The sequence below is a fragment of the Saccopteryx bilineata genome, chromosome 12 (genome assembly GCF_036850765.1).
Source record: "Saccopteryx bilineata isolate mSacBil1 chromosome 12, mSacBil1_pri_phased_curated, whole genome shotgun sequence".
Lineage (NCBI taxonomy): Eukaryota > Metazoa > Chordata > Mammalia > Chiroptera > Emballonuridae > Saccopteryx > Saccopteryx bilineata.
In genome coordinates, this window is record NC_089501.1 from 45,909,088 (window position 1) to 45,923,668 (window position 14,581).

Here is a 14,581-nt window from a genome sequence, read left to right on the forward strand (position 1 = left end):
GGCCCTGGCCGGTTGGCTCAGCGGTAGAGCGTCAGCCTGGCGTGCGGGGGACCCAGGTTTGATTCCCGGCCAGGGCACATAGGAGAAGTGCCCATTTGCTTCTCCTCCCCCCCCCCCCCCGTCCTTCCTCTCTGTCTCTCTCTTCCCCTCCCGCAGCCAAGGCTCCATTGGAGCAAAGATGGCCCGGGCGCTGGGGATGGCTCCTTGGCCTCTGCCCCAGGCGCTAGAGTGGCTCTGGTCGCGGCAGAGCGATGCCCCGGAGGGGCAAAGCATCACCCCCTGGTGGGCAGAGCGTTGCCCCTGGTGGGCGTGCCGGGTGGATCCCGGTCGGGCGCATGCGGGAGTCTGTCTGACTGTCTCTCCCCGTTTCCAGCTTCAGAAAAATACAAATAATAATAATAATAATAATAATAATGGCCCTGGACAGTCGGCTCTGTGGTAGACGTAGGCCTGGCATGTGAATATCCCACGTTCAGTCCCTGGTCAAGGCACAAAAGAAGCGATCATCTACTTTTCCACCCCTTCCCCCACTCTTTCTGTCTCTCTCTTCCCCTCCTGCAGCCATGGCTTGATTGGTTCAAGTGTATCAACCCAGGCGCTGAGGATGGCTCCATGGAGCCTCCACCTCAGGCACTAAAAATAGTTCGGATGTGAGCATGTCCCCAGATGAGCAGAGCATTGGCCCCAGACAGGGGTTGTGCGGTGGATCCTGGTTGGGGCACATGCGGGAGTCTCTCTATCTCCCCTCTCCTCACTTGGAAAAGAAGAAAATAATGATAATAATAATAATAATAATAAATATTCTTTTTCCCTAAAATTAAGTATCATCATGTTTACCTGGTTTTTCAAATAGACAATGTCATTGACATTATATATACACCTAGAAAACTGCACAGGCTACATGGACAGCTCTATGAATTCTTACAAGCTGCAACACCCATGTTCCTACTACACTAATCAAGAAACAGAACATTCCCAGGAGTCTACTCGCCCCCTGTCACCACCCCCTCCTTCCCAAGGATCACCACGGTGTGGGCTTGTAAACATTCCAGGTTATTTTCGCCTGAGGTTGAGCTCTATACAAATGGGATCGCGACGACGTACTGTTTGGCATCTGGCTTCTTCCACTCCCTGTCCTGACTGTGAAAGTCTCTCGTGTTGTTGCCTGTTGAAAGCTGATCATTTTCATCCTTGTGACAGATTCCATGGTCACTTGGTTTGTGAAACTTTCGAGTGGGTTCATGGCAGTAATCTCATTGAATTTTTAATTGGCATTTCCCTGACAACTAATGAGATCGAGCACATTTTCCTGTGCTTGATGGCCACCTGAATATCCTCTTTGGTGACTGCCTGCTAAAAAGCTTTTGCCCATTTTCTTTTTTAATTTATTTATTGAGAGAAAGAAAGAGTGTACAAGAGAGAGAGAGAGAGAGAGAGAGAGAGAGAGAAGCATCAGCTTGTTGTTCCACTTAGTTGATCCACTGAGTTGTGCACTCATTGGTTGCTTCTTGTACTGCCCTGACTGGGGGTTGAACCCACAACCTTGGTGCACCAGGATGGCGTTTTAGCCACTGAGCCACCCAGCCAGGGTCTTCTGCCCATTTTCTACTGGAGCCTTTCTTTTTTTCATTGATGTGTGGAGCTGTTTTCTTACCCTGGATGATAGTGTCTATATTTCTTTTGCTTCTGCATACTGCAAATATCTGCTCCCATTTTGTGATGTGGGTGTCCCTTAATAGAAAAAGACGTGCTTAACAAGTGCCTTTTGAGAAACAGGGGTTCTTCATTTTATTGTAGTCTAATGTATCAGCATTTTTTTCGCCTGGAAAGGGAGGGCGTTTGGTGACCTATTTAAGAGCTCTCTGCCAACCCTAAGATCATGAATATATATTCTCACACTTTATCTTCTAGGAGAATGCTGTACAAAGTGTGGTCCGAGAAATGGAGTTAGTCTGCAAAATGTTTGTTACAGTTCATGACAAGGTGAAGATCTCATGGGTAAATGTTAGGGGAACTTTTTCAGCAACTTGACATTGACATGCAGTATTGCCAAGCAGTGTTTTATTTTACTAAGATGTTGGTCTGTGATGGGTTAGAAATTTCTTAAATATTTATTTTAAAAAGGTTTTATTGAATGATTTGATAGAGAGAGAAAGGGGGGAAAGAGAGAGAGAGGGAGAAACATCAATTTGTTGTTCCACTCATTCATGCATTCACTGATTCATTCTTGTACGTGTCCTGACCGGGGATGGAGCCCACAAGCTTCGTGTATGCGGATGACGCTCTAACCAGCTGGGCTACCCGGCCAGCACGTTAAAAATATTTTAAAGGTTATTTACCGCAGACAGTTTGAGAAGTCCTGTTTTAAAACTTTTCTATTCCCTTCTCATTTAGATCTACAATCCACCTGAACTTAATTTTTGTGTCCAACGTAGGTAGGGGTCAAAATATTTGCATATGGATATCCAATGGGTCCTGTGTTACTTATTAAAGAGGATTTCTTAGTCAGTGTTTTGCAATACCATGTTCGACATAAGCCACGTTCTGGGTAGCTGTGGGGGTGCTTTGCTTCCAGTTCCGTCCCACTGACCCGTGTGCTGTCTGCAGCAGTGCCAGACTCTCAGCTCACTATAGCTTCACATGTGTCTCTGCTCAGGCTTATCGCTCAACTTCACCTTCTTCAAGGTTGGCTTGGCTGCTCTTGACCCTCTCAAACTTCAATATATATCTTTTCATACATTTGCGATATATTTAAACCAGCTTGTCGATCCCCACCAAAGAACTTGCTGGGATATTTTAATGGGATGGTAACGAATTACAAACTGATCTCGCTTGTTATACTTTCAAAATGCATGTGGTCCTGGACATCATTTCCACTACTTGATAATACTTTCTTGGTACTTGATCGCCAAAAGTATCAGATTCCTATTATTTGGTCTGTTTAATTTAAAGGCTTCTCCGTTGTGGAATTGTGTACCTGAAACCTGCATAATTTTGTTAAACAGTGTCATCCCAACAAATTCCATGAAAAGGAAAATAAATACACAAAGGCTTCCCCGTGACTACAGCAACCTCACTGTCCGTGTCTGCATCGAACCTCTGGACAAGCAAGAAGAGCCCCCTTGCTATTCCTGACTGCGTTCCTGCTCACTCTCCTCCCTGCCTCTTCTCACTCATATTTATAGTGCCTCCTACCCACCCTGGTTGCCGTTCCAAGCTTTCAAAATCTGTCTCTCCCGAAAGAGCTGCAAGTGTTTCCTTTTATCTACTTCCTACCACTGTAACCCACAATCACATTTATTTTTGTACAATGTCTTGGTAATTCACTCTACCCCTAAAGTACTCCTTTAAATCATATATTAATTAAAAAAATGTATCTATTTCATCCATGCACATAGTAGGTATTCAATAGATCTAGTTGATTTAATTCTAATTCTTGATATAGAAAACAGGTATCTCAATCATGAAGCAACCAGAAAAAAAAAAAGTTCTCCTCATTTAATCCCAACGGATTTGACCAATCAAGTGTACAGTGATGTCACCAACCACCAGCTTCCGTTTCCAACTCACAATGTTCTGAAGCAGCTCTCTGAATGTTCTGAAGGAAGCAGCCAGAGAATTAAGAAATGAAAGGTCCTAGAACTGTTCATTTTATCCTGTTGGTGGCAAGCCTCTCTATTCATGCTTCTGTTTACGCTCCAGGGAGAGTAGATATTTTTGGAAGATAGCTATAGCTTTTAATTTTTTAACTTCACGCTTCCACAGCCAAGCTTACTGGAGATGGGGTTCTTTTCGGGTGAGGAAAATGTTTTGGAAACCAGAGAGGGGGGTAAGTTGTATAATATTGTGAAAGTACTAAAAGTGCCACAGAATTGTACACTTTGCAATGGTTAATGTTATGTGATATGGATTTCACTTCCATTAAAGAAGAAAGGTGCAGTGGGCAAGCATGCTCTCACCCCGTAACTCTGTCTGGCAGGTGATCAGCTGCTTCGCTACACCATCTGGCTCAGAACCAAGGAGAGGAAGCTGAAATGCTAGTCTCTGGGGTTCTGACTTGTGGTTAGATGGGGGGGAGAGGGGGGAGGGTGTGGTTAGAGAAGTACCTTGAGCTTCTCTAAAATAACTCCCTCTGGAGAGAATATGGGGTTTGTGTTTGGGTCAACAGCAAAGGTAAACATGGATTTCACTGTGACTTTCAAAACTATCTACCTTAGCATAGTGCATTTCCAACGCTGAGCTGCTGTCTATATCAAAACAAAAACAAAATAACCTGAAAGCTCAGTCTGCTGTCCATCACTGAGCTTAGTGTGGCAAAGACAGCACATGCCCACAAGCATCAGCTGTGCAAGGTGCGGAGGGCCCCATCCAGAGGACTGACCACTCCCAACAACGGCGACAGCCAGGTTCTGAACCGCATTAACGTCTTCAAGTTAAATCCATCACACAGTTTAGAGAGGGTAACAGGAAAGGGACAGCGCCCCACCTGAATTCAGTAGATGTAGGGAAGTGTTTCAAGGAAAAATGCGGGAATTCGGTTAGCTCTTTTTTTTTTTTGTATTTTTCTGAAGCTGGAAACGGGGAGAGACAGTCAGACAGACTCCTGCATGCGCCCAACTGGGATCCACTGGGTATGCCCACCAGGGGGCGATGCTCTGCCCCTCTGGGGCATTGCTCACTCTGCCACGACCAGAGCCACTCTAGCGCCTGGGGCATAGGCCAAGGAGCCATCCCCAGCGCCCGGGCCATCTTTGCTCCAATGGAGCCTTGGCTGCGGGAGGGGAAGAGAGAGACAGAGAGGAAGGAGGGGGGGGGGGTGGACAAGCAAATGGGCGCTTCTCCTATGTGCCTTGGCCGGGAATCGAACCTGGGTCGGTTAGCTCTTAAAAGAAACCCGAAGACCTCCAAGAGGGTGTTGGGAAAGAAATAATCCAAGTGTTTCTATTTTCAGCAAAAATAAAAAGCAGACTGCGCTTTCTCAAACACATTCAATTGGAATTTAGGAACTGTGATTCTACAGTAGTGCTGAGAATGTTTTCAGTTCCGTTCCAGAAGCTAAGAACCGATTTAGACACTGTGATCCCATTAGCTTTCCCCGCGGGCGGCTCTGCCCTAGAACGTGTAGAACTTAGGTACTGACAGCCAAAGTAGGTCGGATGGAAAATGGCAGGTTTCTGGTTATATAAGAAATCATACATTATTTCTATTTCTTTCCCTCTCGTTAGAGCATTAATTGCTAAATTCAAGTAACAGGTAATCATCATTGAATTAGCTGCATCTCCTCACTGCTGTATTTATTAGTATTGCCTTTCTCATTGTAAAGAAAACAGGAGTGCCCTGGCCAGGTAGCTCAGTTGGTTAGAGCATCGTCCCCATATGCCAAGGTTGTGGTTTGCTCCCTGGTCAGGACACATACAACAGCCAACCAATGAGATAAAGCGTTGACCCGGAACACTGAGGTCGCCGGTTCGAAACCTTGGGCTTGCCTGGTCAAGGCACATATGGGAGTTGATGCTTCCTGCTCCTCCCCCTTCTCTCTCTCTCTGTCTCTCTCTCTCACTCCTCTCTCTCTAAAAAATCAATAAACAGCCAACCAATGAAAGCATAAATGGGATAAACGGGTGGGACAACAGATTGGTGTTTCTCTCTCTTTCGAAAATAAACACAAGATTAAGAAAATGTTCTTTAAAAAAGACAGAAGTCACAAATTAGTTTCTGATTCATCACACATTGCATTCATGTGCAATTTTGAGCTTTCTCCATTAAATCCCTTGAACAAAATAATAATTTATTCTACATTTAGCCTGTGTGTTTTACATGCTAATGCTTGAGAGGCGTGGTGGGGAGTGGGAGCTAATCTGCATTTTCAATTTAAACTCTGGGACGTCACCAGAGAAATCACCAGGATCCTGTTTTCAGGGAGTTCCTACATCCCGTGGGACCCAGCAAGGGTATCTGGGAGCTGCGCTCAGCCACCAGACACACACAGCAATGGAAATCCTCCCCAGAAACGTGGGCTTCTGCGAGTCTAAGCAAAGGCTACTCAAATCCACTCTCTTCCAGCCTTTGGCTAATTTGTGCCAAATTCTTTTTGGAAGCTTAAAAGGGACTGTGACAGAATGGAGATATCTCTTGCCCCTACAGGGACGTAAACAGGGTTGAGGGGGTGAGGGGGAGTTGCAGCACCGTGGACAGAGCCCCAGGGAGCACGCTGAGGGGACATGGCCAACCCCTCGCTTCCAGTGACCTCAGAGGAAAATTGCATTGCAAGAGTTGCCTATGGCCCTGGCTGCCCTCAGGGTTTGGTCTAGGTAAGCAAATGTTCATTTTAATTTTATATATTTATAGCACCTTCCTCAGATCAGACTGACTGTGGATGACTTTGGAACAGCAGAAAGACTCACAGAGGGTAGTTTTAACAAAATAATAATAATAATAATAATAATAGAAGGCCTAAAATGGATGATAGGCATTTTGATCTCTATCTTACAAAAGTTAAAGTGTCAAAAACCTGAAATCATATTTCTCAATATGTTGTCTCTAGATAAAGCATTTTTATTATGTTATACTGCAATGTCCGATATTGTAAAAGAATGCAATTTTCTCTCAGACTACACATATGAACAAACAGTATATTCCAAGGTTATCCTAGGTTCTAAAACTATATACATGTAAATTAGGGAGTTTCATTCTTAAAGCTGATAAACTTCCCAGTACTTGATAGATACACATATCACACCATGCTTTTATAGCCCTTCATTTGCATCTAAAAATATCTCCTTTTTCTTCTGCTTTTTATAGGGTTGTCACATGCTCCTGAATTCTGGCCCGGGCAAGCACCATTTCCTCGTATCATCATGACTGAGTATTTAGGTAAATGCATACCTCTGGACTGCTGCACCTCAGTTATACCTGATTGTGCACTAATAATACACGTAATAATATGCTAAAGCATTACTCGGATTTTAACATATGCACTTTCTTATGCATTTTAAATTGATGCGTTTTTAACAATAGCTTTCAAATGAGTAAGGTTGATGTAATCGTCTGTTTCTCAGGTAAAGCTATAACTTTGCCTAGTTTACATAACTTTTCAAAAAGGGATTCAAGTCAGGGACAACCACAGATCATAACTAGAACCCCTTGTTCTTCAACTGTTTCTTGGCCCACTGAAGTCTGAGAGTTAACTCTCTGAAGTGATCACTGGTGGTTCTGGGTACACACTGGCTAAGTTTCTTAAAACAATAGCCAGAGAGTGGAGACAACAGTGTGCAACAAAATAAATACAAAGTGGCAACTAATAGAAAATACACTTTGTGTCATAAAAGTAAAAAAGACAACATCAATGCATGTAGCTTTCTTTTCATTAGATTCAAGGGCTAAATTTCTTTCTTTCCCTCTTAGATCCCTCCCTGAAGCATGGGTGGAAACTATCACCTTTTGGAATCTTGTTTACTCTGGAAGAACTGATACATTAAAAAAACAAGTCAGTCTGCTCTCCCAAACACACTCTTGGCTGGCGGCCAGTCACAAGAGTGCAACTATTTAATCATGCAGGAAACTGAAGTCATTGCTATTTTTACCTGGTGCTCAGCCATCTGGCTCTCTGGACTCCTGCCCGGCTCTGGATTCTCACTGAGTTTCATCTCGATGGCCTCCATCTTTGTGGAGATGGACTGGAGGGAGTCCTGGTACTTTTGCTGGCGTTCCAAAGCTTCATAGAGCGTGCGCTGCTTTTCGCTGATCTGAAGAAGAAAGGGATATTACCAAATGTTTCCTAGCCCCTTATCTTCTAGATTATGACATTTCTTTCCTCACTGCTTTACCTCTGTGGCCCAACAGAGAGCATCCAACTGGGCAGGGATGTGCAAACTCTACGCATGGATTGCACAAGTCAACCACTAACGTGTGGGCTCCAATAATCCCACGTTTCAGTCACTTACCACATTCTTTAAAGTTTCCCACGAACGCTGCAGATCATCCAGCTTGGCCGTCGCAGATGGCTCTAGTCCTGGCTCATAGAACTCCTGTGACGGCAATGTGCTGGGGGCAATTCTTGCGGCCTCTGTCTGCAACCTCTCGGCAGACAGGGCTTGGTAATAAGCAATATCCTGTGGGTGCAAAGCACAGCGTTGGGGTCGAGGGAAAGACAGGCTTAGGTTAACATGTCCTGGGTGTTATCTGTCATGCAGAGGAAGAGTTTAGGATTCCCACCTGTCGCAGGGGCTGCAGACTATTAAACTGAGAAATTCCTGTGATAAGAACACTATAAGGATCAGATCAAAACAGAGTATAGTTGTTTTAGAATTTCAGTTTACATATAAGAAAATCAACAAATTTACCAATAAAAGTTGTCAAAGATCATTCTTATTTTGTATTTGGTAAAATGGAAATATAAAAGATTTAAGTGGTACACATATTTAAAGATTAACTACTATATAGCAAACAACAAAAACACTAGATGATCTTATCTAAACATTTCCTAAAATACTCTGCAATGCATTGATAAAAGTTTTGAATAATTTTAAAAAGTACTTGCTTTAAATAAAATCAAACTATAGAAAGTCGTTTTTCAGGTATAGCCAATTCTTCAATATTTGAAAAGTTATTATTCACAGAAAATTAACTGTTTTAATATCTAATAAGGAAAAAATAATGCAAGAGTTAAAACTACTCTAAGAAACAAATAATAAAAGAGGTTTCTTTCTAATCAATTCCTGGAAAGTACACACACAAAATACTCATAGTGAACAATGAAAACCTAAGGTTTTGAATTATTTTTATTTCTTAGGTTATAAGTAATATTACATATTTTATTAGTATTGATGATGGAATCTACTATATTAAGACATATAATTCGTTTCCACTTGCTTCTATGATTATCTGTATATTAAGAGAAAATGAGTTGATGAGCAATGTTTACTTTCCGAGAATTGCTATTATATATAAAGTTCACTACTTTTACAGTTGTACTATTTAAGAAAATTATGTTAATTTAAAATACCTAAGCCTTACTAACAGTAACGCCTTGGGGAAAAAAGTAGTGGAGAAGGTCCCAGACACCTGGGAAAGCCAGGTATCAGCAGGAGGGGGTGTGGTGTTTGGGGGTCTGCATGGGGCAGATGCAGGGTCGTGTCATGGAATGAATTCAGACAGCAGCCTGATACCTGAGAAGTCAGGACACCTGAGATGCCAGTTGCCATTCTTCTGCTACGTAGCCACATAATTGGAGCAAGTCACTCACATCTCATGTACTGGTTCCCTCTTTTGTACAATATTGTGTGGTTCTGAGGATTCAGTGAAGTCCTGTTTGAAGGGTCATGGGACCTTCTGTGTTGTTGCTGCTGCTGAGGCTCCAGATAAGTCCCTAACCTTTACTGATGGCACTGGAACACAGAGACTGATTCCTCTCCATTCGTAACCTGTCACCATCCTGGCTAGATTACTTTAGGATTCTCGAATCCTTTGATAAACTCATATACATTCATCCTCACACACTTCCAGCTCACATCAGTCCTCCACACCCTTGAACTTGATAGCCTGTCACCACTGGATTAGTTCACCCCAAGTGAACATCTACAGTTATTTAAATCCTTCTTTTGTCTACACCAGGGGCGGTCAACCTTTTATACCGACCGCCCACTTCTGTATCTCTGTTACTAGTAAAATCTTCTAACTGCCCACTGGTTCCACAGTAATGGTGATTTATAAAGTAGGGAAGTAACTTTACTTTATAAAATTTATAAAGCAGAGTTACAGCAAGTTAAAGCATATAATAATAATTATTTAGCAAGTACTTTATGCTGGATTTTCGCTAAGTTTGGCAGAATAAATTTTTATAAAACAACTTACTATAGTTAAGTCTATCTTTTTATTTATACTTTGGTTGCTCTGCTACTGCCCACTATGAAAGCTGGAACGCCCACTAGTGGGCGGTAGGGACCAGGTTGACTACTACTGGTCTACATCTTTGTGTCCTTTGTCCCTTTAACCTCTGCTTCACCCACTTGGAAAATCTCAACCAGGACTCAACTGAACTTTCCAGAGCGCATACACATATGTGCTCCCACAGACACATACACATACACACAGACCTGCAATTGAAACCTTAAAGAAATACTCCTGAAATTCTTACATTTCCAAAAGGGTGTCTCTATTCAGACACACCCTTATCTTATACTTTCCTAAAAAATAGCCCTCCCACCTGCTCCCAGAATCCCACCCACCTTTGCTCTTTCACAGGCTTTTTGGTCCGTTAATATCTTCTCCCTCTCTACTGACTTTCTCCTCAGCACAGAGTCAAATCTTTACTGTCTGGAAACACTAGAAACACTCCTTCTTCCACAATTATTTTCTTCTAGGGTATTATTAGGAAGTTTCACAGATCGTACGGTGAAGGGTCACCCCACGAGGCTGCACCTGCACACACATTTGTCACCATCTCTTCCCTCCCCCCCCCTCCCTTCGCTGCATAGTCCAGTTTCTGGAAATGGTAGTTTACACTCGATACATTCACTTTCTCAGCCTCAATCCACTTGTAAATACCCCAGGGCGCATCAGTCCTGATGACCCCACTGAAATCGCCCTTGACTCGACCCCGGTGGCTCTTCCCTGTGAAGTAAAATGAGTGTGTTTCAGCCTTTCTCTCGCTTGACCTCTTGGTAGCGCCCGATGACACTGGCCATCCCTCCTGGAAACCTTTTCCTGTAATCTCCTGTTCTCCACTCAGCTCTGGTATTTCAGTCCTTCTCACGTTAGTTCTTCTCCACTCATCCTCAGACATGGGGTATTTATAAGCTCCCGACTCGCATATACAGTGGCACACGTTTGTCGCTATGTCTCTTTCAACTCAATGTTTAAAAAAACAATCCAGGAGGAGAAATTAACTCGGAAAACAATGATCGAGTATTATCTCTCTTTCCCCTAAGCTATTTACTTGCTGATTCTTCTCTCCCTGGCCATCCACTACTTCTGTAAGGATAAAGTTCCATTAATGTATATATATATATACACCCTTGCCAGAGCATCGGTTTAAATTCTCATTCCAGCACCGGTTTCCTAATTCCCAGGTTGCAAACCAGCAGCCCGCAGGCTGCCCTGTCCTGTATACACGGAGCTTGGCTTATATAGTGTCTTAAATTGTTTAAATTTCCTTTCAAGGAGACAGGGAAATCTCATAGGAATCCAGATTCACGACTTCTCTTGCAAATCAGAAGGCAGGTAAGACTGGGCTCTGTGTCTACGTGGCTAAGAAATTCTAACGGAGGGGAGAGGCCACAGTCCCATTGCTGGTACCCTCATTCACGTCACCAGGCCATGCCTAGCATCAGAGTGCAACCTGTCACCAGCTTCCCTGGCTCTGACCTTGCGCATCTCCATTCTGCTGTCCACGTGCATCCGGAAAGACCCATGCTGAACTCACTTCTGTACAGTGCTCCGAGTTAGATTCCTCCAACGGTTTGCCAGTAGCTTCTGGATAAAGTCCAAATACATTTGTGTGGCTTCCACAGTCCTTCAGGATGCATTTCCTGCATCTATCTCAGCTTTGTTTCTCTTCCTCCTTCTCCTCCAAATCTATGTCTCTCCAATTCCAGTGACACTGTCCGCAGTTGCCTTGACGACCCGATTTCCTTCCTGCCACCACACCCTCTCATATGTGGTACCTTCTGCCTGAAGAACTTCACATCACCCTAGCGCACTCCGAGGGCCCAACCGCACTCCTTTCTGAGGCTGAAGGGTGCCATCCTTGACCAGTCCTGCATCCGGACTGGTTCTGGTGCTTCCTCTGTGTGCTCCCTGAACACTCAGTTTCCTGTGTCATAGCACGTGTCCCCTCTGGTGTGACTACTTGCCCGCTCTCACGGGCTGAGCTCCATAAGGGAGTAATGCCCATAGTCTCTGAGCCTGAGCACGTCGTGCTGTTTGGCAAGTAATGGGCAGACATACAGGCACACAATGAATCATACGTGTAAAAGTATTTCTCTAAATCTATTTATACACACACACACATACACATAGTTACTTTCCACAAGGGGGGAAAAGTTGCCTTAAATGTAGTAAATATTTTTAATTAAATGCTCTATTTTGAATAAAGGAGGCCCTGAAAGGAACTAGAATAAAATAAATTTGTTACCGAAACATCTTTTTTCTGACTCTTTTGTGCGTGACTGTGAGTGTGGCTGCGTCTGGCTCAGGCCTGTCAGACAGGAAACGCAGCTCCTGATTTTCTAACAGGATGTGGAAATCCATCACCTTTCGCAGATGAATAACTTGGCTCTATCCGAGGACTACATAGATTGGATAGAGTAAATCCAGCAGTCCTTTACGTAAGTACTAGATAAAGGCAACACTTGCCCTCGTGAGGAATCGGCCTTAGAAACATGTCCCTTGCAGCTCATGTGTCTACGGTATGAGGCGGCATCCAGTAGCTTCTTCAGGGAGTACATTCAGAAAACGTCAGCTACCATTTCATTACCACTTTCCAATCGAAGAGGCACTCTGAACAACTCACATCGCATTTAACATTCTTTTTCACAGTTTCGCGAGTGAAGGAGCATTGCTTCCTATTACCGATCGGAGACTGAGGGGCCTCCCAAACACTTCCAGCTCAGAGGAGGACAAGCTGGAACCCGCTCTGACTCGGAGCCCAGAGCTGCACCTGCGACCCCACCACACTTTTCACAACTGAGCTTTCCTCAACTCCCCCCGGGCGCTGGGGTCCTGGTCGAGTCCTGGTCATGTCTAGAGGGATCGAGAAGGCTGTGGCCAAGTCTGGGGCCGCTTCCCTGTTTCTTCCTTCAAGTAAGCGACATTGTTACTACATCTCAGCTAACCCCGCTGTCACAGACAGAACACACGGAAAGTGGGCGGTCAGTTAGTTATATAAGGAAGATCTCCCTACAGAGGCAGCTTAAAAACCCCTTTCTAACAGCTGCGACATTCTAAAGCAGTTATATCCGGCTGCTCCTCAAAACAGCTGTACACATTCTGTACAGTGTTCTGAGTCTGAAAACTGGAACTTACAGAGATTCTAAATGTTCTCTTCAGTTTTCTGACAAAATTTTTGGAAATCCAGTGCATCACTGGCTAGGTTATACTTGGTCATTTACTCTGACTTCTGTTTGCTGTAGAAGGGTAACATGTGGCCGTCAACAACAGGGCCAACTGGTTTCTGCAACATCAATCATAATGCTTTTGCTTTTTAACAGCTTCTTCCTAATAGAGCTGCCTAATATAAACTACATTTTTCTTTTCATTTCTTTTTTGTTTTTAATTAACTGAGAGGTGGGGAGGTGGAGAGACAGATTTGTGCATGTGCCCGACTGGAATCCACCTGGCAATACCCTCCAGGGCGATGCTCTGCCCATCTGGGACTGCTGCTCTGTTGCTTGACAACCGAGCTATTTCAGCACCTGAGGCAAAGCCATGGAGCCATTCTTAGTGCCTGGGGCCAACGCACTCTAATTGAGCCATGGTTGTAGTAGTGGAGGGGAAGAGAGAGAGAGAGAGAAAGAGAGAGAGAGAGAAGCGAGGGAGGGGAAGTGGAGAAGCAAATGGTGTTTCTCCTGTGTGCCCTGACCAGAAATCAAACCCGGGACTTCCACACACTGGGCCAATGCTCTACCCCTAAGCCAACGGGCCAGGGCCTAATATAAACTAAATTAAAATAATTTTTTAAAATATGTATTATCACATATATGTATATTGGGTTAACAATGTGATTTATTATTTTTTTAATTTTATTTGTTGATTTTTTATAGTGAAGTGAGAGAAAAGAGAGAGAGAGACAAAAAGAGGGGGGAGAAGCTGGAAGCATCAACTCATAGTAGTTGCTTCCTGTATGTGCCTTGACCAGGCAAGCCCAGGGTTTCGAATCGGCGACCTCAGTGTTCCTGGTCGACGCTTTATCCACTGCGCCACCACAGGTCAGGCAAACAGTGTGATTTAATGATAGTTTCCCACGATGGAGGAGGAGTGACTAAGGAGACCGAAATAAAGCAAAGTCGCACTTGTAATTTTGGGGTTTGATTGAGCGGGACAGTTAAAGTAACCGTAATAAAAACATCTGCACATTTTGTCACTTACAGGGCACTTTAAAGAAGTAGCACCAAAGGCCCTGGCCGGTTGGCTCAGCGGTAGAGCGTCGGCCTAGCGTGCGGAGGACCCGGGTTCGATTCCCGGCCAGGGCACACAGGAGAAGCGCCCATTTGCTTCTCCACCCCTCCGCCGCGCTTTCCTCTCTGTCTCTCTCTTCCCCTTCCGCAGCCAAGGCTCCATTGGAGCAAAGATGGCCCGGGCGCTGGGGATGGCTCTGTGGCCTCTGCCCCAGGCGCTAGAGTGGCTCTGGTCGCAACATGGCGATGCCCAGGATGGGCAGATTATCGCCCCCTGGTGGGCAGAGCGTCGCCCCTGGTGGGCGTGCCGGGTGGATCCCGGTCGGGCGCATGCGGGAGTCTGTCTGACTGTCTCTCCCCATTTCCAGCTTCAGAAAAAATGAAAAAAAAAAATAAAAAAAAATAAATAAAAAAGAAGTAGCACCAAGACTTATAATTCTAGAAAAGGGATATTCTTCCCCCAGTGT

General features: G+C 44.3%; 1 protein-coding gene across 2 annotated transcripts in view; it reads right to left on the reverse strand.

The window, feature by feature from the left end:
- The window catches only part of SYNE1 (spectrin repeat containing nuclear envelope protein 1), a 445,623-nt gene that overhangs the window by 145,961 nt on the left and 285,081 nt on the right, over positions 1 to 14,581 (reverse strand). For both annotated transcript variants that reach the window (XM_066248218.1, XM_066248216.1), the window contains 2 exons: positions 7,944 to 8,111; positions 7,584 to 7,745 (listed from right to left, as the gene is read on the reverse strand). In XM_066248218.1, coding sequence (XP_066104315.1) covers positions 7,584 to 7,745; positions 7,944 to 8,111 — 330 coding nt within the window. The remainder of the gene's footprint in view (positions 1 to 7,583; positions 7,746 to 7,943; positions 8,112 to 14,581) is intronic.